The sequence below is a fragment of the Convolutriloba macropyga genome, chromosome 2 (genome assembly GCF_964194025.1).
Source record: "Convolutriloba macropyga chromosome 2, txConMacr16.3, whole genome shotgun sequence".
NCBI classification, from domain to species: Eukaryota; Metazoa; Xenacoelomorpha; order Acoela; family Convolutidae; genus Convolutriloba; species Convolutriloba macropyga.
This window is the reverse complement of record NC_134469.1, coordinates 20614754-20641055: the sequence shown is the minus strand read 5'-3', so window position 1 is coordinate 20641055 and position 26302 is coordinate 20614754. Positions and strand designations below refer to the sequence as shown.

General features: G+C 37.6%; 1 protein-coding gene across 5 annotated transcripts in view; it reads right to left on the bottom strand.

The window, feature by feature from the left end:
* The window catches only part of LOC142357812 (diacylglycerol lipase-beta-like), a 73081-nt gene that overhangs the window by 5523 nt on the left and 41256 nt on the right, over positions 1-26302 (bottom strand). For 2 of the 5 annotated variants that reach the window (XM_075409334.1, XM_075409346.1), the window contains 4 exons: positions 25838-26125; positions 25455-25484; positions 25229-25316; positions 13067-13233 (listed from right to left, as the gene is read on the bottom strand). In XM_075409334.1, coding sequence (XP_075265449.1) covers positions 13067-13233; positions 25229-25316; positions 25455-25484; positions 25838-26125 — 573 coding nt within the window. Of the gene's footprint in view, positions 1-13066; positions 13234-25228; positions 25395-25454; positions 25485-25837; positions 26126-26302 lie in introns of those variants that run through there. The other 3 variants (XR_012761713.1, XR_012761711.1, XM_075409341.1) reach the window with 3 other exon arrangements.

Here is a 26302-nt window from a genome sequence, read left to right as displayed (position 1 = left end):
GATTAAAAAACTGAATAATGACTGTCAAAAAATTGAAAAAAGGCAAAAGTTGTCAAAAAAATGCTAAAATTCGATATGTTAAAATCTTGCACGACATTCCATTACATCTAGAAATTATACAATAGCCATTTTGAAACACTAGAGGAGCTTCCAGGGCTCTTGAGGCTGAAGAAATGCTATACAAAACCGCTGCAAAGAATGCCTTCGCTTTGGGCACGATTGGTACCATCTGTCGCGGATCCCAAATGTCTGTCGGAACACTTTCGTTTCTTTCGTACATTAACCCGTTTCTTCTGTCTCGCCGATGTGGCTTCATTTGTCTCCGATTCAATCAGTGCGACCCTAATTTCTGGCTCTTGATTGGAGTGTCTCTTCCCACTTAAATTACTGCTGGCTGGATTGCTGCTTTTTTCAGCTGAAACAAATGTCAACTAAGTTCAGGGCAAGATGTTGACCATTAAACCCTAAATGAAATAACTCAGCAAAAATTTGATGCTAAAACTGTCAACCGATCCTAAAATCTCCTTGTTAAATCCTGCACTCATCTAGAAGTGAAGTTGCCGCACGTGAATAAAAAAATGCTCTGCAAAACCGTTCCAACATTTCACACGACAGCTCGCCAATACAATTCAATATCTTTGAGTTGTGGAAAATCGAGAAGTTCAATACCAGCTCCCTTTAGCTATAGCTATCGCAGCTTAAAAAGACTGGCTTATTAACCAATAATTGACATAACCGACTAACTTAGGGAGAATTGCTCTCAAACAATCGGCGAGCGGTTGGCATCCTCAGAAGCTGGCCACGGCTTAGTGAGGCTAGCTTTAGCTTGATTCGACTCTGCAACTTTTAGTTTTCTAGCCTTATTAATAAATAAAACAAATAAAAAACTGATATTTTATTAATTTGCAATATCGCAAAATTAAAAGTCGCTTCCAGATTTTGCAATGAACAGGTTAAAAATGCTTTTTGTCTCTGGAGTTTTGTCAAATAACCAATCTGCAAGACATGAAAAGTTTCGTTGGCAGTAATGATCGTTAAACATAGGAAAAGTACATAAATATTCAAAAAAATTGAAAACAATCTCAAATTTTTTAACAAAATCTTGCTAAAAATCAACATATTTAAATCTTCAAAAAATATTTCATTTTCTCAAAAGACTATCCGGTAACCCAATTTCAAGCTTTAATTAGATTCACTGGTAACAGGATCCATAAACTTGGAATGTGATAATAATTTTCCAAAAATTTGAAAAATAAATTTTATCAAAAAATTGCTATAGCTGGAGTCAATAGAAAATTGAGAACGAGTGAATTAACTCTAGCAACTATGCGACAGCTTATCATCAAAACCTTGGAGGAGGTCCCTAGGACTCTAGTGCCGGAAAAAATGATGGTGCCAGAAAATTTTAAAAAATTGCAAACATTTTTTTAAAAATTGATATTAAAATCTTGGAAAACTTTCGATGACATCCAGAAGCTATGCAGTAACCTATAATCGGACACCACAGATTCTTAAGGCCGTATAAATCTAAAAAATGACAAGAAATTAAAAATCTGAAAAACATAGCAAGCTTTATCAAAATATTGAAATTTGTGACATTAAAAACTTGAAAACTATTCTTGGCCATAAAAAGTTTCCAGTAACTTACTATCAAACCCTTAAGGAGATCTTCTTGCCCTGTGTGGTGAAAAACTAGAATAATAACAATAAATGACAATTTATATGGTTCTTGAGGCAAGTTTATATGGCTCTTGAGGCTGGAGAAACTTAACGGACAAAAATTTTAAAACTCGAAAAAATGCAAAATTTTTTTTTAAAAATTGCTAAAATGTGCCACATTAAAATGAAAGCTAATCCATGGCCAACAAATTTTTGCAGTAACTTATTATCAAACCCTTAAGGACGTTTTCTGGCCCCTGCGTCTCGAAAGACCTGAGTAATGAAAGATAAAGGTCAAAAATTTTTAAAAAATTTGTCAAGGCTTAATTTTGGGATGTTAAAATGTTGAAACAATTCCACTGCCACTAGAAACTATTGAGCTCTCTAATATAAAATCGAAGAGGAGGTTTCTTGACACCTAGCGCTGAAAGAACTCAAACGAGAAACTTTCAACAACGAGAAAACTTTCTCCGCAACTGAGAGAACAGTGGTTGCAATACATGCAAGATCGTCGACTACTGAGAGGCAACCTGATTGTTTTCAAAGAGTGGCTTGCCTCCAAAGCTGTAATTCATGAGAACTTGTTAGCACAGACGAACTCGTCGTTTGACAGAAACAAATTTCAAAGCCGTGATAAACCGAAGACGAGTACCTTTGCTTCAAACGCTGAAGAGTCAAGCAAACCCAAGAATTTCGAATGTCCCTTCAAAGACGGACAACACCCCATTTGGACATGTGAAAAATTCAAATCAATGAAAGTAAATGGACGACGAGAGCATGTCCAGAAGCTCCGACTGTGTTTCAATTGTTTGAAACCAGGTCACATGTCGAAGGACTGCACAAGCAGGACATGCAGTGTACCCAGCTGTGGAAGGCGGCACAATAGGCTTTTGCACAGCAAACTACCGAAGAAGGAAACTACAAAGAATGTCTCAGATGCTACAACTGCAGTAGCAACTAACATCAACCAAGGAGGACTTCCAGTGGTACGAATCAAGCTGACAAACAGAGACTTAAGCCTAAATGTATTAGCAATGTGATTCGGGATTCTCAATCTCATTTGTGGACAAGTCAGTGGTGTCTAATCTTCAACTTCAAGGCCGAAAAGCGTCCTTATCAGTAGCAGGGATCCACGGATCACAAGATGTGAAGACGGAAATAGTGCCAAAAGCTGTTTCAGCGCATGAGAAGTCTCGACCATTGACAACAGTGCAATTCTACGTTCACGAAAAACTGAAATTGGGTGACCAGATTGTAGGGCTGCAAGAGTTGAATGACCGCTACCCACATCTGAGGCACTTGCCAAGTCAGAGCTACAATCTAAACGATGTTCAAGTGAATCTTGGACAAGATTGTTACGATATTCATCACCCTTTTGAATTCAAGAAGTCAGAAGACAAAACTGCACCATGGGCAGTGAAATCAAAGATCGGCTGGGCCTTGAGTGGTCCGCTACCAGCGAAGCAGGCAGCAACTCTTGCAATCACAGCAACATTAATTGCAGATGATAAACTAGCAAACCAGTTGAGTAGGTGGTGGGATATCGAGTCCTACGCTTCAAACTGCGATGTCACCGGAAATTCAAAGGAAGAGCAACGAGCAATCAAGACGTTGGAGCAAACAACACGATTTAACGGTGAAAGATACGAAGTTGGACTTCTGTGGCGAGAGGACGAAGTTACCGAACAACATTTACTCTGCAATGGGGCAGCTCAAGTCCCTAGAACGACGCCTACAGAAAGACGAGACGCTACGAAAGCGCTATCAGGAAACCATTGACACGGATGTCAACGCTGGATACGTTCGGAAAGTATATCAAGCTGAACTGAATGAAACCAAAGACAAACTGCAATGGTATTTACCACATCATCCCGTCATAAACCCGCACAAACCCGAAAAAGTCAGAGGAGTGTGCAACGCAGCAGCGAAGTATCAAGGTGTAGCCCTAAACGAAAAACTTCTAGCTGGGCCAGACCTGCTGCAGAGTCTGATCGGAATTATATTTCGCTTCCGAGAACACCAAATAGCTTTATCAGCCGATATAGAAGCAATGTTTCTTCAAGTTGCTGTCCCAAACGATGACAGCCGATGCTTACGATTTCTCTGGCGAGAAGATCCAGAGCAGAAAATAGAAGTCTATGAGTACACACGACACGTTTTTGGGGCGAAAAGCTCGCCGACTTGTTTGTGCAAATTACGCTTTGCATCAAGTGGCGAAAGATAACGCGAAAGAAGACAATAATCTTGTCAAAGCTGTCCAGCGAAACTTCTACATGGACGACTTCCTCAAGTCAGCGGAACACCTCAAGAAGCGATCGAAATCTACCAGAAAGTCAGAGAAATCCTTAACAAAGGTGGATTCAATTTGACGGAATGGATAACAAGTGACGATGAAGTCAAGTCACAGATCCCAGAGAGACAGAGCAACGAAAGTTGTGAAAACTTTCGAAGCAGAACCACAATCATCTTCAATCCTAGGACTCAACTGGAATGTGGACACAGACAGTCTCATTGTCTGTCGTGGAACTGAGCAAGAAGTTCCAGCAAAAATAACTCAGAGAATTGTCCTATCCTTTGCCTCAGCAGTGTTAGACCCACTTGGGATATGTTCACCCTTCACGATTAGAATGCGGTTCCTACTCAAAAGCATTTGGGCAGCAACGGGACAAGTGTGGGACAAAGAGTTGTCAGCAGAACACTCAAAACTGTTCAGTGATTGGTGCTCTGAGTTGAGAGAAATAAGAACGATGTCAATAAATCGACTTTATTTCGAAAATGGATGTTAAAACCTCAGACTTCATATTTTCACAGACGCGTCAGAGGAAGCAATGTGCATCGTGGTATATCTGCAAGACATTGCAACGTTGAAACTCACCTATGTAATAGGGAAATGTCGTGTGGCACCCATCAGACATATGACGATGCCGAAATTAGAACTCCAAGCCGCTGTTTACGGAGTTTGTCTCAGAAAGCAGATTCTAACGAACATGATGTCAAAATTGACAAAATCTTTCATTGGACCGACTCATCAACGGTCCTACAGTGGCTACAGGCAGCGCACAAGAAACAACAAGTGTTCGTTGCGAACAGAGCAGCGGAAATACTGGAAAACTCATCTATGGATCAATGGAGACACGTCAAAGGTGTCGAAAACCCTGCCGACATCGTAACCCGAGGAATTTCCATCGAAGGCCTCAAGGAGTCCGTATGGCTAATTGGGCCGGCATGGCTCAAGGCAGATGAAGAAAAGTGGCCAAAGCCGTGGTGCCAAGAGAACGAACTCGAACCCGAGCAAGTTACGAGTACTGTAGCAACAGAAACAAAACTAGACCAACTATTTGACTGGAGACGATACAGCACCTTCAACCGAATTAGAAACTTCATTGCCTACTGCATGAGGTTCAAGACAAAGCAGAAGGGTACCCTCAACGCAGACGAAATTCATAACGCAGATCTAAAACTGTTTCGGTTTGTTCAAACCGAAAGCTCCCCGAATGTTTCGAAGTCTATAGCAAACAGCAGAGAAATCTCCAAAACATTAAACATTGCCAAATTGTCACCCTTCATAGAAGAAGATGGAACAATTAGAGTGAAAGGCCGACTGACGCATTCAAACCTTGATTACAATGCAAAACATCCAATGTTGTTAACAGCAAAACATCCAGTTGTACAACTTCTGTTGGAGAAAGCGCATCGAGGCAACTTACATGAAGGCACAGAGTACGTGAGAAACATGCTCCAACAATAATACTGGATCATCGGACTGAGAAACGCATTAAGAAAAATCAAGTCGAGATGTATCAAATGCAGACACAGGAACGCCAATCCAATTCACCCACCGATGGCGGATCTACCCAGAGAACGACTTGATGAACATGTGTTCCCATTCACCCATACCGGAGTCGACTACTTCGGACCCTTCGAAGTAAAGCCACTACGACGTACCATGAAGAGATGGTGCTACCTCTTCACCTGCCTGACAACCAGCAGTACACATCGAAGTCGCACAGTCATTGGACACCGAGTCACGTCTAGCTGCAGTGACAAGATTCATTGCAAGACGTGGCTACCCAAGTACCATCATCAGTGACAACGGAATAAATTTTGTTGGAGCAGCCAATGAGCTGAAAGCATTCATGAACGAGTGGGACAAAGCAAAGATTGAGAGTGAATTAGCACAGAAAAAGATTGTTTGGAAATTCAATCCTCCCGGAGCTCCTCACTTTGGTGGAGTCTTGGAAAGACTGGTTCAAAGTTGCAAGAAGGTCATGATTGCAATCTTGGACAAACGAAGCCTCACCGACAAGGTACTCAGCACAACAATGTGTCTTGTAGAGCAGACTCTCAACGCAAGACCCCTGACAGCAGTAAGTGACGACCCTGAAGATTTGACAGCACTCTCACCTAATCATTTCTTGCTAGGACGAGAGAACGCGAGTGCACCATTCATGCCATCCAGTGAACGCTACCATGACCTGAGAAAATCATTCAAAAACGGCTCAAGCATATGCCGACATGATCTGGAGAAGATGGACTCGTGAATAACTTCCACAATGGAACCAGAGGTCGAAGTGGTCAAAAGAACATGTGCGAAACCTGAAAGAAGGCGAGTTAGTTTGGCTAGTAGATGACTCTGTGAAACGCTGTGAATACAAATTGGGACGAATCATTGAGATCTTCACTGGCAACGACGGAGTTGTGAGATCAGTGAGAACCAAAATGGCACATGGAGAGCTAAACCGGCCAGTCGTGAAGTTAGCGCCAGTATTCTACGATGGTGTTTCCGAGATCGAAAACAGGGCCAGCGATGTTGGCGCCACTTCAAATGAGCCACAAAAGCCATCAGACAGCAAGAAATAAATTTTGAAACTGAAAAAACTTATTTGTCAAAACTCAAAAATGGTCAAAACTGAAAAATTTTACAAGTTGGGACCGAAAATCTGTACACACCCCCCCCGATTTTGGGAAGGCAAAACCGGAGCAACCCGAGGTTATGGCAAACGGTTAGGGTTACCTCTAAGCTATCCATGGACCCAACGAACGTTATTGCATCAGACCCACAAGTGTGTCTATTAGCACTTATATGGTGCAAAATTGGCATTTTTCAATATTTTGTTATTTATTATTAATTTTTTTAAGTTGTTTATTTTATGATACTTTAGATGACCATTAAAGGTGAAATACCGTATATTCGAGGCATTAACAGCCGCGTAATAACCAACTGTGCTTATGTCGACAAAAGTAAATATCGCAGTAATTTGACATTTACTATGCAAACAATGACCTAAATCATTTTCTTGATTAACAAATCAGAAACACGTAATGATGATGTTATAATTGATAAAAATTTGATTATTTTCTTTAACCCAATTGTTTGATTAGTGAAACCTTATTGTATTTAGAACCATTAGAAATTGTTACCAAGAGCAGTTGGCTCTCAGATTGACTAAAATTTGATTCTTTAACAACTTGAGTCTTTTTGCTAAGTTTTGCTAGATCTTAAGATCTTACGAGTTCTAAGTTAGTTGAGCTTACTTACAAGAAGATAGCAACATTACTAACACTGGTTGAAGCCTTACAAACTTGAGCACGAGATTGAACATAGATTATCACTTCGGATTTTCTTAACTTCCATCAACAAAATTAAAGTTACAGTCCTTTAATACGTCCGAACGACTCTGCGAGATCGTTAATCAATCGAACCCTGTGAAGAATCAGGCCGGCGGAAAACTCGAGAACCAGGCTGTGATATATCGGTTCCGCTGAGATTCTTGAGCAGCCGCAACAATCTGCTTGCCCCTGGGTAGGGAAAAACTTCAAGACTGACAAAAAATAAAAAAAAATGGAACAAACAATTGGAAGTTCTATAAAAAAAATCGATAAAATTTGTGATACTATAAAAATGAAAACTTATCCTGACCAAAAAACAGTTTTCAGTAATTTATCAAACCCTTAAGGAGGTTGTCTGGCCCCTGGGTGGGGAAAAACTAGAATGACAATAAATGACAAAAAAAAATGAAAAAATGGAGGAGGCTATGTGGCTCTTGAGGCTGGAGAAAGTTAAAAGAGGACAAAAAAATTTAAAACATTGAATAAATGCAAAATTTATTAAAAAACTGCTAAAATTTGCCACATTAAAAAAATGAAAGCTAATCCATGGCAAAGAAAATTTTTTCAGTAGCTTATTATCAAACCCTTAAGGACGTTTTCTGGCCACTGCGTCTGGAAAGACGTGAATAATGAAAGATAAATGTAAAAATATTTTAAAACAATTCCACGTTTTGTCAAGAAATGCTAAATTTCGTTATGTTAAAATGTTGAAACAATTCCACTACCACAAGAAACTATGCAGCTCTCTATTCCAAACCGTAAAGGAGGTTTCTTGAAACCTAGTGCTGAAAGAACAAAAAACAACAAATTTTTAAAAAGCTTGAAAAAAAATGTGAAAATTAGTATAAAATTGCGTACTTTTAGCGACCGGTTGTTGGTCAGTAGCCCGGGGGGGGCACCGGGGGGCTGATGCAGAGTGAGGTGGGCAACAGTGGGTTGATGGGCAACAGCGTGGTGGGGGGTGGCGCAATAGTGCAGGGTCAAGATTGGGGGGTGTCTTCAACCTCTAAGAACCGCCCTTCACGCCATAAGTTTAAGTCTCCAAAACAGTTTGAGCCGAAGCACAGCTGAACGGCTCTAAGAGCGCTTAATGACCGCTGGGCGCTAGCTGTATCCGTTTTTGAAGGACGAAAAGTCCAAAGCGCCAGATGAAAAATCGGTCAAGCGAAAATTTGCATTAAAAAGACCGACAGGACCAATATAATTGCTACAAACTTCGTTTGAGAGCAATTAACAACAAACCACTACATCTATGAACTATGCAGTAACATATTATCAAACCCTAGAGGAAGGTCCGTGGCTCTGGAGGCAAGATGAACCTAGGAAATTTAAAAAAAAAACTTAAAAAATGTTTTATAAAAAAATGCTATAATTTCTGATATTAAAAAGTTGGAGATTAATCCATAACCAACAAAATATTTGCAGCAATTTATTATCAAACCCTAACGGAGGTTTTCTGACCCCTGAGGCTTAAAAAAAACCTGAATGATGACTATCTCAAAAAACTGAAAAAAGGCAAAAGTTGTCAATAAATGCTAAAATTTGTAATTTTCAAATCTTGCAAGACATTCCATTACATCTAGAAACTATAAAACAGCCTATTAAGAAACCCTAGTGAAGGTTTCATGGCTCTTGAGGCTGAGGAAACATAAAAATTCAAAAAAAAATTCAAAAAACATGAAAAATGCAAGTTTCATCAAAATATTGCTAAAACGTGATATCAAAAAATTGAAAACTATTCCACGGCCAATTAAAACTTTTTCAGTAACTTATTATGAAACCCTTAAGGAGTTTTGCTGACCCCTGGGGCAGAAAAACACTTGAATAATGGTAAATGTCAAAAAAATTGCACGTTTTGTCAAGAAAAATGCTTAAATTCGTGATGCTAAAATGTTGAAACCATTCCATTACCACCAGAAACTATGCAGTAACCTATTATTAAAACCTATTATTATTAAGGAGGAGGTTCCTTGACACCTAGGGCTAATAAAAATCAGAAAATGTCGAAACATTTTCAAAAAGCTTGAACAAAACTGAGCAAAATGTAAATTTGCGTGTGTTTGGCGAGCGGTTATTCGGCATTAGCTAGAACCGGGGGGGGGGGGGGGGGGGGATTGCACCGAGAGCTAGCGAGGGGCTTGCGGGGGCAACAGTGGGGTGGGGGGTAACAGCGCGGGGGGTGGGTCAATAGTGGGGGGTCAACAGTGGAGGGGTCTTCAACCTCTAAGAACCGTCCTTCACGCCATAAGTATGAGTCTCCAACGCAATTTGAGCCGGCTCTAAGAGCACTTAATGCCCACTGGGCGCTACCTGTATCCGTTTTTGACGAAAAGTCAAAAGCGTCAGATGAAAAATCGGTCAAGCGAAAATTCGCATAAAAAAGACCGACAGGACTGAGATAAATGCTACAAACTTCGTAGGGAGGCTAGCTTTAAGGGGGCAGGGCCGAATGAGAGAGGGGGTCCAAATCACCAGATGGCGGACGGTGAAAAGTTGGGGGTGACTGATGGGAGGGGGGGGGCAGGCGACTATTTTTTCTTCTGAACTATGAACAAATTACTCGATATTTAATCGACAATTCAATTTCTTCCTATTTGCAGGGGCATGTACATAACATTTAAAATAGCAAAAATGTGTCGTATATAATTAATGATTATAAATATTGAGTGAAAAACGGAAATAATCTTTTATGTAAACAGAGCAAAACTATTAACACGTGTAAAAATGTGAAACATAGCTGGCAGATTGCCAGAAAATAGCCGCAATAGATTCGTAGATCGGCAGTCTAAAAAAACAGTAAAAAAGACAGACCAAAAAAATTCGTCTTCTCATTGAAGGCTGATCTGTTATATTTTGATTAAAAATCTGTATAAGTTATTGCTGCCTCTATTAGCTGATCTCAAATAACCTTCATTTAGGGTGACACACGCCCATTTGACCTTCTCTTTGAATTAAAGAGTTGGTAAGTCAAGTGTGACCAAAAATTTAATCACGCGCATGAACAAAAAACTCGCTCCACTAAGAGCGAAAAATGACGTCAAACATGCAATTCAGTTGAAATTGCATAAACGAATGAACAAAAAGTGGCTGTGACGTCATATGGTCGTAACAAAAATCATGACGACGAAATAAAAAACATAGCAGGACAAGTCCTGACGTACAATTCAAAGAATTTTCATTGACTAAACAGAAAAACTAGACATAGAATGGACTATGAGTGAATTGAGAAAACCAGTTTAAAATAAATCAGAACAAAAAAATAAGAAATAAACAGAAAATCAATGTCAAAATGCCGCATGTGAACAAAAAAACCACTAGCGAGAAATGAAAATTTAATTCAAACAAAAAACTAGGCCTACAATGAGCTGTAAATGGATTGGGAAAACCATTTAGAAAAAAATCCGATCCAAAAAATCGAAAAAACAGTAAAAATCAGCGAAATTGCCGCATGTGAACAAAAAACAACTACCGAGAAACTGAATTTTTGTTCAAACACCGTTTTCTCACTCTACTTCAAAATTAGAGCGAAAAAAATTCACGCCGCAAAACCACTCGCTTTTTCGCTCCATTTCCTGTTTCGGCGTGACCAAAATCACTACTCCAATTTGACTTCAAAAATCATCAAAATGTGTGAACAGATCTTAAAAAAAAACATAGCAGGACAAGTCCTGACGTACAATTCAAAGAATTTTCATTGACTAAACAGAAAACTAGACCATGAACGGACTATGAATGGATTGGGAAAACCATTTAAAAAAATCCGATCCAAAAAATTGAAAAAATTGTAAAAATCAAAGTGAAATTGCCGCATGTGAACAAAAAACCACTAGCGAGAAAGCGAATTTTTGTTCAAACCCCGTTTTCTCACTCTACTTTAAATTTAGAGCGAAAAAATTTCACGCCGCAAAACCACTCGCTTTTTCGCTCCACTTCCTGCTTCGGCGTGACCAAAATCACTACTCCAATTTGACTTCAAAAATCATGAAAATGTGTGAACAGATCTTAAAACAAAACATAGCCGGAAGAATTCCGGAAACGACTCGAAGCGAAAATCCATTTAAACGCCATCCAACTACTCATCAAACAAAATGTGCCTTCACTAATTTAAGATTACCTTGAAACAAAGTCTTGAAACAAAAAAGTAAAAACAATAAAATCAAATCTGTTAAAATATGATAAAAAATATGACCAATTTTGTTATAAATTGAGATCCCGTTATTTTGAGATTTGAGATTATTGAGATTTGTTATAAATTAAAAAAACTATCGCTATCAAAATAACTTTATCAATACAACTAGTACTTACAAAAACCACTTGTGATTTTTGAAAATACCTTAGGCTAAAGTTATGAAAAAAAAAGTTCTTAAAAACAACTTTCACTGAAAAACTGGAAAAAGTTACTAAATTTTTTTAATAATTCAAGAACATATAAATCCAAAGAAACATCCCCTTCAGCCAATATGGTATCCAGATGCTCGCATAACAATAGGCAAGTCATAATAGGCAAAGAAACTTAGCTAAAAACAGAAAAAAAAACGAAAAACTGCAAAAAATTAAGAAAAAGTTCCAATTTTCGCCATTTTTTTCTCATATTTCTCAACAAAAAAATGATTTTTAACCACAAAACTTAAACCAACTGTTATCATAAAATTGCTCAAGTAGAAGGGGTTTCATCAATACGCAATTGAGCCAGTAAAACAAAATAATCGTCAAAAAAACGCAGAAATTAGCCCGAAAATCAGCAAAATACATTAGAAACCTCCGAATTATCATAAAATTCATATGAATTTCCAGAGAACTTCAAAATAATACCAAAAGCAGCCTAAAATTAAAACAAAATCAAAACCAAACCTCTTAACCAAGAGAAATGAAAAAAAAACTGCTTTAAAATGCCGCACGTGAACAAAAAAAATTCGCTCGCTTAGAGAAAATTTTTTCACACATCAATTTCTCGCTCTCTCAAAAACAGCGGTATGAACAAAAACCACTCTTTTCGCTCCGCTCTTCACTATTGTTCAGCGCCAAAATCACTCCAAATTTTTTCACGCGTTTCATTTCCCGCTTCAAAAATCACACCAATAAAATTGATTAAAAAAAAGGACTTCTCCAATACTCCTCTTCGAGTCGTAAAAAAAGACAGCGCCCCAATACAATTCAAATTCTTTGAATTGTAAAAAACCAAGAGAAGGCCAATAATAGCCCCAGCTATCGCTGTGCGGCTATTAAAAATATCTTTTTATTAGAGAACTGGGTCTGAACGCTGATTAAAATTTCAGATATTTGACTAGCGTTGGTGTTGTTGACAGCCGTAAGAACATGAGCGACTAACGACGGCAGACTTGCTCTCAAACGACTGCCCAGCTGTTGACTTCGATAGCAGCCAGCGGCGTCTTGGCGGATAGGGTGAAAAGGGGGGGGGGAATGAGGGAGGGGGTCAAACTCTAAGAACCACCCTTCAAACCATGTATTTATGTCCCTTAAAGTTTCAGTGAACCGCACTTAGACGTAGAGTCAAATGGTCAGAAGAAAAAAAAACGATTGGACGAAAAGTCGGTGGCTGGCTTAAGCAAAGATGGAAAAATTATAGTTTCATATCATGGTTGAATCCCGTGCTTGGATTAATGTCCTCTCGAATTGAACGGTCTTGTCGTATTCAAATTTCACACCAAAATCAAAAAATCAAACGCATTGTCTGCCAGACTCTCTGATTTAGATTCATTATTAAGACAGGTGTGATAAATTTCAGAGTGAGCCACTAAACGCTGGGCCGTTATTGGCATTAAAATGGACAGATTACCTCCTCTTTCTTCTTTTGACCTTTTCGTCGCATTCACCAATTCTGTTCCGTTTTGTTTACTCCCAAAATCATCCAGCTTATGGTTCGATATTTTCCTACTCCCTCCGTCATGCTGTTTATCAGGTCCATTTCTGTGGGTTGATGGAGATAAGGATGTTGTCTCTCTTTAAGAACCTCTCCATTCGGAGCGTTGAACTACAATTATTATTACGAGCATATTTTTGAATAAAATTATGCCGCTTAGCAGCCATAAACTTTCAACGCACGAAAGGCACCAAAATTTAAAATTTTAATTGGCCACCCAAAACAGTAGAACCCAAATAACAAGGAAATTACCGATGCCTTCGGTTACTACTTGCTCTTCAACATCAAATTTCCATGGGGATCAATATTTCATCTGAGATAACTATCAGGTTGTTAAAAGCAGAGGCAACGCAAAGATGACAAAATGAGAAAAAACCAAAACCTGAAGTGTTAAAAAAATCCATTGAAAAAGCTCAATGAGTTAAGTCATGAATGATCAAAAACTTAATCACTCAATTGACCTGATGACCCACAAAAGTAACAAATGCCATAACGCACACAAATTCAGCTGTTCAGTGGTAGTGGTAATCCACAGAGTTGCTTTATTTCTTGGCGCGCGATCAAATGTTCGAAACAAAATTAAAAACGCGTAATTTAATAGACATAACAAGACGCGCGATCAAATGTTCGAAACAAAATTAAAAACGCGTAATTTAATAGACATAACAAGACAAGTCCTGAAATACACTCCAAAGAAAAGAACAACAAACTTCAAAGTTGTCGACCTGACCAGCTGAACCAAAAAGAGTCCCACAAATTTAGAAAAAATATCAATCAGTAGTAATATGTGAGCAGATCAGGGGGGGGGGGAAGGATGTACCTATGTATTAACATTAGGTATAGCCCATAATCCCCCAAATTCCAAAGATGTACCTCACAGCACGATACCCACGCTGTTCACACGAGGGGATTAGCAACATAATCCCTTAATATTAAATTAGTAAGGTCATTTACTCATTTCCATATTGCATTTTAATAATGTAAATTTCCAAAGACGTACCTCACAGCATGATACCCAAGCTGTTCACACGAAGGCGATTAGTTAGGTAATGGTTTAATATTAAATTAGATAGAATGACTCATTTACACTTATGTACGGCTTACGTGTTTTTCAAAAATGTACCTCACAGCATGATACCCAAGCTGTTCACACGAAAGGGATTAGCAAGATAGAGCCATAACAACAAATCAGTAAGGTCATTTACCCCTTACAAAATTACACTTTACTAATGTAAATTTCCAAAGACGTACCTCACAGCACGATATCAAAGCTGTTCACACGAAGGGGATTAGCAAGATAATCCCTCAAAAGCAAAATGTTGAGGTCAATTATCCGTTCCCATTTTACAGTTTACTAATGTCAAATTCCAGAGATGTACCTCACAGCATTATACCCAAGCTGTTCACACGAAGGGGATTAGCAAGATAATCCCTCAATAACAAAATAGTGACGTCATTTATCCATTCCCAAACTACATTTTACTAATGTCAAATTCCAGAGATGTACCTCACAGCATGATACCCAAGCTGTTCACACAAAGGAGATTAGCAAGATAATCCCTCAATAACAATAACAATAACAAAATAGTGAGGTAATTTACCTATTCCCGTATTACACTTTACTAATGTCAAATTTCAGAGATGTACCTCACAGCATGATACCCAAGCTGTTCACACGAAGGTGATTAGCTACCTAATGATTTAATATTTAATTAGATAGGATGACTCATTTACAGTTAGGTGCGGCTTATGTGATTTTCAAAGACGTACCTCACAGCATGATGCCAAAGCTGTTCACACGAAGGGGACTAACTAGGCAATGTCTTAATATTAAATTAGATACTATGACTCATTTACAGTTACGTACGGCTTACGTGATTTTCGAAAATGTACCTCTCAGCATGAAATCCAAGCTGTTCACACTTAAGGGATTAGCAACATAGTAGCTTAACAACAAATTATTTATGATGAGTCTTATAATCAGCAGAAAGAACTAAAGAGATGAGTAGGGTATTGAAGAAACAGCGGGTATACCCAAATCTTGACAAAAATGCCCAATTCTTGCCAACAAATACCCAATTCTTGGCAAAAAATACCCAATTCTTGCCAAAAATAATATGTGAGCAGATTTGTGTTTGCTGCCAAGTTATTGACTTCGGAGCTGTTTGTTCGACTTCGACGCTGTTCACACGAAGGGGATCAGCTAGGTAATGTTTTAATATTAAATTCGATAGGATGAGTCATTTTCAGTTATGTACGGCTTACGTGATTTTCAAAAGTGTACCTCACAGCATGATACCCAAGCTGTTCACATTAAATCCATTGAAAAAGCTCAATGAGTTGTCATGAATGATCAAATCTTAATCACTCAATTGATCTGAAGACCCACAAAAGTAACAAATGCCATAACGCACACAAATTCAGCTGTTCAGTGGTAGTGGTAATCCACAGAGTTGCTTTATTTCTTGACGCGCGATCAAATGTTCGAAACAAAATTAAAACGCGTAATTTAATAGACATAACAAGACAAGTCCTGAAATACACTCCAAAGAAAAGAACAACAAACTTCAAAGTTGTCGACCTGACCAGCTGAACCAAAAAGAGTCCCACAAATTTAGAAAAATATCAATCAGTAGTAATATGTGAGCAGATCAGGGGGGAAAGAAGTACCTATGTATTAACATTAGGCATAGCCCATAATCCCCCAAATTCCAAAGATGTACCTCACAGCACGATACCCACGCTGTTCACACGAGGGGATTAGCAAGATAATCCCTTAACAACAAATCAGTAAGGTCATTGAAACCCTACCATATTACACTTTAATGATATAAATTTCCAAAGACGTACCTCACAGCATGACACCCAAGTTGTTCACATGAAGGAAATTAGCAAGACAGTGCCTTAACAACAAATTAGTTCGGTCATTTACCCATTCGCATATTGCACTTTAATAACGTAAATTTCCAAAGACGTAACTCACAGCATGACACCCAAGACATTCACACGAAGGGGATTAGCAAGATAGTGCTTAACAACAAATCAGTCAGGTCACTGACTCCCTACCATATTACACTTTAATAAATTAAAATTCCATAGATGTACCTCACAGCATGATACCCAAGCTGTTCACATGAAGGCAATTAGCTAGGTAATATTTTAATAATAAATAAGATATGATGACTCAATTACAGTTATGTAAGGCTTACGTGATATCCAAAGAGGTACCTCACAGCATAATACCCAAGCTGTTCACACGAAGGGGATCAGCAAGATATTGCTTTGACAAATTAGGTCATTTACCCCCACCATATAACACATTACTTATGTACATTTCCAAAGACGTACCTCGCAGCATGATACCCAAGCTGTTCACACGAAGGAGATTAGAAAGATAATCACACAATAACAAAATAGCAAGGTCATTTACCGATTCACAGATTACACTTAACTAATGTCAATTACCAAAGATGTACCTCACAGCATGGTACCCACGCTGTTGACACAAAAGAGATTAGCAAGACAAAACCTTTAACAATAAATCAGTATGACTCATTTACAGTTACGTACGACTTTTGAAAAGCGTACCTCACAGTATGATAACCAAGCTGTTCACTCAAAGGGGATTAGCAAGATAAAGTTTTAATATTCAATTATATAGGATGACTCATTTACAGTTACGTACGGCTTGCGATTTTCAAAATTATACCTCACAGCATGATACCCAAACTGTTAACACTAAAGGGATTAAAAGATAGTGCCTTAACAACAAATAAATAAGGTCATTTACCCATTCCCATACTAAAAAAAGTACATTTTTTTAATTTTTGAATTTTTCAGTTTTTTACAAGTTTGTTAAATCTATTTTTTTTAATAGTGTTTTATTGTGTCGTTTTCAACTGAAGTTCCAATTTTCCGATTTCAGAAAAAGTTATGTATTATTATTTTGAACATGACCATTTCTTAATTTTTATCCAATCAAATAATCTGTCAGATCTGATTTTGGAATATTGATGCTGAGAAACATTATCGATTCATTTTGTCTTTTGTCTTGGTTGACCATAAGTAGCCTAAGAAATGCAAAAGACTCCGATTCTTCCTTTACTTCCTTCAACATCTTTTTCTACACTCCATTCAGATTTAGATTACGCTACGAACACGGAACCATCAGTATTTAAAACGGTAGTAACCGATAACAATTTGGAATAATCTTTTGAGGTGCATTGCACTAGAGTAACAATAAAAACACAGACTACCAGCTTGACACTTCTAAAGGATTGCGGAGAACTTTAGAGGCAGCTAGATATCATAACCTCCACCTAGCCGAAAATAGTCAATAATTCATTGCTTTCTCTCCAAAGTTATTTTCAAACAATTGAAAGAAATCGAAAAGAACACCCGTTGAAAGACAGCAAAGGTATTATGTTCCCATACTGTCGTGACATAAATCACTACGGTGTTTGGTGGGTAGAAGACATGTTCTGCAAACATGCTGACTCATTTTCTAAAAAAAAAACAGAAGCCTTCAATCTGCCCCGTTTCGAAGACCTTATTCTTCCTCCGATCCAGGAAAATGACAATCATGAGAGCCAATAATCTCATCAAATTATCCCTTTCTCGAACTACAGGTGTTCTCTAATCAAAGTCTTAATAGTAAGATAACTCGCTTGTGTCCGATGCTAAATTCTCTCACGTGACCAAATACAGAAAACTCGTCTTTGACATCACGTGATGTTACTAAAAAAGAAGTGACATAACTATTACGTCATGATGCACTCATTTTTCATTGGTTACGAATTATTTTATAAGATCTCATTGGTTACGAAATTTATTTTCGCAACTTTTCACGTTCTTACTTAAATTTCATTGGTTCAAGATATCAAGCTTTTTTTGAAGATAATTCATTCATTTGTTTCTTTCCACTTTCAATATTCAGTTACCCTTGTATACTCAATGTTTCATATTTCTGCTTTAAAAACTCATTTTTTACTTTCTTCACATTCTCACGCCACAGATGGATCAAAGCTCAGTCTCAACTAACTCCAAAAAACAGTTCTCCTTTCCCATACGCAAACGAAATTACGCAGGAAAACCAGTTGTTCCCTCACCACAGTTGGATTACCATAATGAGGGCATGTTTTCACTATTTAAAGAAACAGATGATAAAAAAGACAACAACGACTCAAAAACAAATGAGGAGTACGATGGAAGAAACAACTGTTGGTCCTTTCAAGAATACGATAACCGGAAGTTTCAAATCAGCATCCCAGAGGAAACCATCAACACAAGCTCTAACTGGACTCACTTGAAAGTCTTTCGCGAAAATGTGGAAAGTGAACATATTCTGCATCAATTTCAGATGCTATCGGCCAGAGAATTGAAGCTTGTTATTGAAAAGATTTTGAGATGATAAAAGAACTACTGTTGGAACCCACTGTAGGTATTGCGAAGATGGTGATTGACGAAACTGTATTCCAGCCAACTGATGTTGAGGAAAAAACAAAATTCGATGTGTTTTGGGGACGAGACTGCTCGACGGAAAGTGTGTGTGACTAGAATATTTTTCCAAGATGATCAGAATCTATGCTATTTCACAATCAAGCTGTTCACACGAGGTACTGAAAAGGACAATTTTAGAAGGAAATGCGTTCTTTCGGTCAGAATTGGGGCGATGGAGACACTACACAGAATGAGTGAGGAAATTATTTCAGTTTTCAGTGCTGAACAAAGTCAAAAACCAAAAAAGATCGCAAAGTGCATAAAAGTATTTGTAAATTTTTTATATTGTATTTGTGATGTTTTTATTTAATCACTTTTTAAAATTTAATGTTCCAGTACAATTGCTTGATATGAACATTTAGGAAATTGCAGCGTTAGAGAAAGAAATCAGTAAACTTTTTATTGAAAAAACGAAAAGGAAAAATTATTCGATTACAAGCTACATTTCATGATGCCGCGGGATACCTGAAAACAAATCTGAATATCGGACCTGGATATTGTTACATGGTTCCACTTTTTAATTCTATTTTGAATTTTTGTTTCTTGGGACATATAACAGGTCTTACATACTTTTGTTTTTTAAAAATGTCACCACGATTCCAATTAATCAAAGTGTGAATCATTATTACCAAAAAATTACTATCATTATTACTATCCAAGTGTGAATCATTATTACCAAAAAATTACTAATCATTATTACCAAATTAGACAAACAAAAATCAGTTGCTCTCGAAAGACAGATCATCTCAATCACGCATCTGACTTGAGTTTCAATAATAACAATCAGGAAAGGCCTCCTGGGAAAACCTGTGGTCAGACTTGCTCTCGAACAGCTTTTTTGTCAATAATTCAGTGCTTAGTTGTAATAGTACTGCTTCTGTTTTCAATTATTAACCTTATTTTTGCTAGAACTTGTGACGAACAAACAGTTTGGATTGATATTCTTTCAAGTGCTGTTGGTTATATACTTCCCAATCCCAGAGCATAAAATGAACAAAAATCATTTCAACAAACGAACGCATTCTGATGTATCTTGTTGGTCATTCCGGATCTGGAAAAACTGTTTTCATCAATGACATGCTACGAAAGAAAACTTTTCAGCCATCATTTGATCGAATTTTATACTTTTATAAGCACTTTCAGCCAATTTACGACAATGATGCAATCAATAAGAGACATAGAATTCATTCAGGGTGTTGACCTTGATTTAATCGATAACTTACCCGCTGACGGCACTAAATATTTTCTTATAATCGACGATTCATTGGACATTCTTTCTAAGTCGGAAAAATTCAACGGAATTGCGACAGCCGTTAGACGTCAAATCTAAATTGTGTATATATCAAGCATAACCTCTTCCTCGAAAACAAAACTGGACGTGATGCCGAGCTGCAGACTACTCATATTGTTTTGTTCAAATCACCCAGAGATGTGCAGCAAATTGATATCTTGGGAAGACAGCTAGGTCTCGGAAAACAATTAAAACAATGGTATGATGATGCAACACAAGAACCATATGGTCATCCTATGATTGATTTGAGACCATCTACACATGATTTGTTGAGATATTGTTCAAATGTAACATCATTTCTCTCAGAATACTTTGTACCAACCAGTCGTACTCGTATTAGTGATATTAATGATAAACGCACAGAACTATTATTCTGTGAAGCTCCTTCGGAATCTCAGCAAGAAATTTCCACCAGCTTTCCTTCTAAATTGTCCTAAAGAGTTCAGATTTCTCAGTGAGTGTATTGTAAACTTGATTGAAGGAAACCTCACAGGAGTAAAAAGAAATCAGTTTGTTCACTTCCAAAAACAACTTAGAAAGCTCACCTAAAAATCAACAATACTAAATTCCAGAAGACTTATATTGGGCTCGAAAGCTAGAATAACAATGTTAAGTTACATATATCAACCTTGTATGAACAAATTTTCAACTTTCTTCAATGAGTGAGGTCAAAAAGTTTGTTCTTGTTCCAAAAGAACTGTGGGAGACCAGAAAAAGGACATTACCGGAACCCTCCTGCGAGATCTATAAAAAGCAAGAAACTGTTTTTCAAGTTATCAAAAAAGCGAAAGAACAAGTTAGTTCCGAAAAAACCGATCGTCCACCTAAAGAACTTAAGACAGATTTGGAATTTCACTATAAGAACAGTCCTGAGACATTGAAAACTTTGAAAGAAATTTACGAAAACAAACGGTTGAAAATTTCACTTTCCAATACAATTATTGTTGACAAAGTTGACACAGGAGTTGATATAAAAACATTCCTTCATTCAATCAAATTGAAAAACGCTCCAGTTGCTCCAAACTATTTCTTAATTCTTAAAGTTCTAAATATGAGACCACATCTGGTTAAAAACAACATTTTGAGGACACAGTATAGCTCAAACTGGTTCAACTACAGTTTCAGATAGAATCAAATTGCAGAAGTTGTACAAAGGGAAGGGACCAACAGCTTTCGGTTCTATCAACAACTTAACAAAATCAAATGGACTCAGTCGCAACAAAGTTACAGTTTTTACAGGGTAACAAAAGACTCTTACACGAAGTACAAGGGAATCAGACGAAAGTTTCCCCGGCTAAATGCGCATGCTCGCTATATTGACGAGATTTGGTGCTTAGATCTTGCACAAATGGATAAACTATCACAATGGAATCGAGGTATTAACTTTTTACTCGTTATTGTTGATGTTTTTTTCTCAATTCTTGCGAGTAGAATCATTACGAAGCAAAGGAGCAGAGGCTGTGAAAGCAGCTTTTATCAAAATGTGTTCAAAATGAACGAACTCAATTTCCCAAAGAAACTATGGTTAGACCAAGGAAAAGAGTTTTTAGGAGATATGGCCAATTTCTGCGAGGACGTGGGAGTCAAATATTATTACACTTATAGTGATACGAAAGTAGCTTTTGGCGAGAGAGCTATACGAACCCTGAAAAACTTAATTTATCGCTACTTGGAAGAAAACGACACATTATCCTACATCAAAGACCTGCAAATGTTCGTTGACGTCATTAACTCTAGAATCAACCGACGTATTGGGTTGGCGCCCAAAGATGTAGTGAATGCTGACTTTTTGACTGTTATGTACAAGCGGAAGAAACTACGAAAGAACAAGAAGCCTAATTTTAAAGTAGATGATAAAGTTCGGTGGGTATTAGTAGAGCACAATTTTCAAAAATGATATAAGCCTCACTATACACATGAAATTTTCCTAATTCGAAAAATAAACACTTTGGCTCCCTTCCCGACTTACTTTGTTGTTGATCAGAAAGGAGAAAACATTGATGGAATCTTTTACGAGCAACAATTGTCATTAAGTTAAATAATCATTTTTCAATTAGTCGCGCTAGAAAATGGACGGTTACCTTCTGCTTTATTTGGAAGGAGTTCCTCGTCAGAGAGGGCGTGGCTTTGGAGCCTTGGCTAGAACAGTCGCTAGAACAACTCTTCACATTCAAGAAATACGTTTTACCTGCAGCAAAAAAAATTGGACGAGATGTAATCGAGTCAGCCATTCCCAAAATTGGAGGTGTTTTATCAAGACATACTTCAATTAAAAAAGCAGTAAAGAAGACTGCAAAAACAACAATACGAAAACAAGCTGGTGGTGGAATGAAAAAGAGGAAAAACACTAGACAAAGTATCGTTCGGCAAAAAATTGGAAAGACGTTCTGAAGAACCTTGACTAATCATTTTCCCAAACAAACGTCACACAGTAAAGTCAAACATCATGAATTCGTTTAATCTTGAATTAGTATCCAACGCTTCCTCTCAAGTTTATCCTCAAAATACAATGGTTTCGTTCACTAATTTTCTTCCCGACAACTGGATGGATCTTGGGAAGTAGCTTTGGTCGAAGTATCATATCCCGGTATATGTTATAACATTGAAGGAGGATTGATGAAATTTAAGCATGTCTTCGCCATTCCACCAGCAGTTTTTAACTCTGTGGATGATTTTGTAAAGAGTCTTACAGATATACCCAAAAAAGCACGACATCCCAAAAACTTAGATCCTCAATTTTCCATCAACATCGACAAAAAAGTCGAAGACTAACTTTTTGCAACAGAGGATCTCAAAATGTATCATTCAGCAAAAGTTTGGCTTCTAATTTGGGCGTTGAAGCTGACAAACCTGTTATGCCTTATTAAAAGGATCATACAACACCAAGTCCTGGGCAACAGCAGATCTCCATTTTGATATTACTGGAAAACATACAGTTTTACTCTACTTGGATATAGTTGAACCCAATTCAGTCGGTGATGTGAAATGTCTTCTTCTAGGCTCCTTCCCATTCAAACACCGAGAGTTCCAGAATAAGATTTTTAAGAGATCCCAGGTTCTGAGTTATTGCAGTTTCGAACACTTGAGATTCCATAAAGTAATCAAATCGAACTTCCACAGTATCCATGTAGAAAAAAAACGCTGCCGGACACCTTGTTACCTTCTTCCCTATTGGTCAAGTTCAACTTACTTTATTATTCCAGAAAAATCTTGATTATTTCCTCAATTATCATTATATAAAACGGTCGGCTAAAATGCAAATGAATTCCTTGTCTCACTCTATGCTCGACTTTTTCGGGAAAGTTCCAATTTTAGACCCCATTCTTTGGTCCAATGAACAACAAATAGTAGATCGCAAGTCATTGAAAATATTACGATCAGTTTCCAACAAATTCCTTAAACGAGTCAACAATCGAATTTAATTGGAAACTGATCGTAATATTTTCAATGACTTGCGATCTACTCCATTATTCATCAGAGGAAGGGTTATTAAAGGCGATCGAACACGTTTGGATAAGGCCGAAGAAACATTATTGGTAGACAATGCTCTTCATTCACTTTTCTCTAATTGCGAAGTCTATCTAAACAATGACGAAGTTCACAGAGCCAATTCTCTTTATGCTCACCAAGCTTTTGTCTCTGCTGAACTTTCAGGCACAAAAGGAGCCAAGGAGAGCTTATTCCAATGCCAAGGATATCGATACGAGATTGAGCCGAACGATTTTACAAAAAGACCATTTACAGATGTTGTTTTTTAAAAAGCTAAAGATGAATTTACTTTTTACGGTCCATTGTCAATAGGTCTATTTGCTTGTGAAACTTTACTTCTCCCAAATGTCAACCTCAGACTGAAATTGATCCGATCATCTCCATCGTTCTATATGATCGATACTGGTGGGCTAATTTCTGAGGCCCTAATTTTGGAAGCTTGCCTTTTTACTAGACAGGTAGCGATCTCAGATAACTGGATGAGGAGTTTTAAAAAACCACCATTTCCACAGCTCCGCTTGGTCGATTTCAAAGCATCCGCAACATCTTCCGAATGGCGTTCAAACCAACCGTGAACCATGGATAACCAAACGAAAACAACTGGATTATTTGCTATTTTTCATTGGGATTATTTTATTTATTCGGCTCCGATTCTCATTATTCTTTTTATATTCGGTTGGGCCTGTCCGGCTGTAATAGCTATAATCAGGTTCAGCTGCTTAAGTTCGGAAAAGGCAATTAAGAACATACTAGACAGATTGCCAGAATAGAGCCGCCATTGATTCCCTTAACCCCGATTGTGATTGAAAGAACAGAAAGAAACGAAAATTGACAGATTTAGAATTTTTTGACACCATTTCGTTGTTAGGCATAACTTACTATATTTGATTCCATTTTCTGATACTGATTCTGGTCACTTTAGATTGCTTTGCTGAGCAACTACTGTTTACAAGCACTTCAAGCAGGATGAGCGGAAAGATTTCACAAAAAAGCCAAAAAGCGGAAATATGAGCTAAAGCGAAAAAAATTGTTTCCTAGCCGGTAGAAAACCAGGAAACGACTCGAAGAGTCGTGCAAAATATCCTCTAAATCAGATATATCAAAAAGAAAGAGCCAATGCTCAACATATATCGGAAACATCAAAGAAACATAGCCGGCAAATTGTCGGAAAATAGCCTCCATTGACGCACATCAGGATTGAAACACAAAAAAGGAGATATAAATTGACAGAATTGTTTCCTTAGTTTCAAAAAGTGGTCTAATTCGGTGTGCTGTTTGTGATATTCTAAAATACACTGAATTCAGCTTCTCAACTAAACGCTGCTAAGCTTAATACTAATTTTAGCTAGCAAATATTCTAAAGGACTTTGGTAACCTAAAGCACTAAGACTTAACGACTGCGATTTGTCTCTCCCTTTTCTTTTGATTTCTTTTGACATTGACCGTAATCAGCACCAACACAATCCAAATTCTTTGGGTTGCAAAAAACCTGTAGAATCCCAATATTCCTTTTCGAGTTGTAAAAATGAAGCAAAATGTAAGCCTGCCTGCTCAGATGAGCGCGGCTATTAATAAAAGGGAAAGAAATCAAGGACCAAAAACTCAAATCGGTCATGCGAAAATTTTGCATAAAAAGGACACAAGATTACATTATTTGCTTAAAACTTGGTTCCATGCCAATTGTCCATCTTTATGAAATGGAATTTGATAACCTGAAGCTGAATTATAAATTGATTATCCTTTGGTTCTGGGACTGATTTTGAATAGAATAATTATGGAATAGAACAGGTTCTTTCCTTCTTTCGCTTATAGTGATGATGGTGCTTTCCTTCGGGTCAAGAGAGTAGGGCCGCCGATTGTCCTTCTCAAAAACCAAGTGAGGCTCCTCTATGTATGTGTAGGATTAAAACCCTGTTCTGCTATGAGACCCAATTGTTGAGAAGAAAGAGGAGGCAATCAAAACTTCTAAGCGTATTCACAAAATGTTATTGTAGACAAATAGAACAGGGTTTTGGTTCTTTTAACCAATTGGAGTTGAATATCCAAATCGTGGGCCTAAAACCCTCTTCATGGTGAAATCAGATCTACAGCTAGAAAATTTGTAGCTTTAACTGGGTCCATTTTATAACTTAAATAGCATCTAAATTAGCAGCATATCCATACGTTATTTGAAGCCATAGAGGTACTAAAAGGCAATACGTATGATCAGCCATATTACACTGCCTGCCTTACTATGGTATTTATAGCCGTGATGGTTGTTCTTACCTCTTGTATAAAGGTCCTGGGCCGATTCCACCCAGATTTAACAAATTATCAAAGGAGGCATGAAAAACCAAAATTGTCTCATGAAGGGAAATGATAGAGTTCACTTGAAAATACAAATATGAGTGAAATATGTGTTATCAAACCTTCGTGTCGTTCTGTGATGTCCGACAGTCGGACAGTACTGTGATGGACGTCTGTTGTTATTGACATGGTCTGCACACTCTTCTCATTAGGACTCCTTATCTCCTCACTCCAGCCATACCTGTCTCTATAATCATCATCCTCCTCCTCCTCCTCTTCCTCGCTTCCCTCACTCGATGTATTGTCTGGATCAAGGACTTCTGTTGTGGCGGTAAAGACTTCTGTCTTAGGTACAGGTCTCGGACTCATTTTTTCCAGGTTGTCGCGAGTCTCTTCATAATCGGTAGACCCTACAAAAATGATTTAATGTTATGCCTGCTGATATCGTCATAGTGAACAATTTGCAATCAACCAAGCAATTTTTGATAGTTTTAAATATCAATAGTTTTAATAGCACGTTTAGTAAAGTAGTTACAAAGATAGAATGCCATATGATGAAATAAGGAGTCAAATTACGAACATTATTA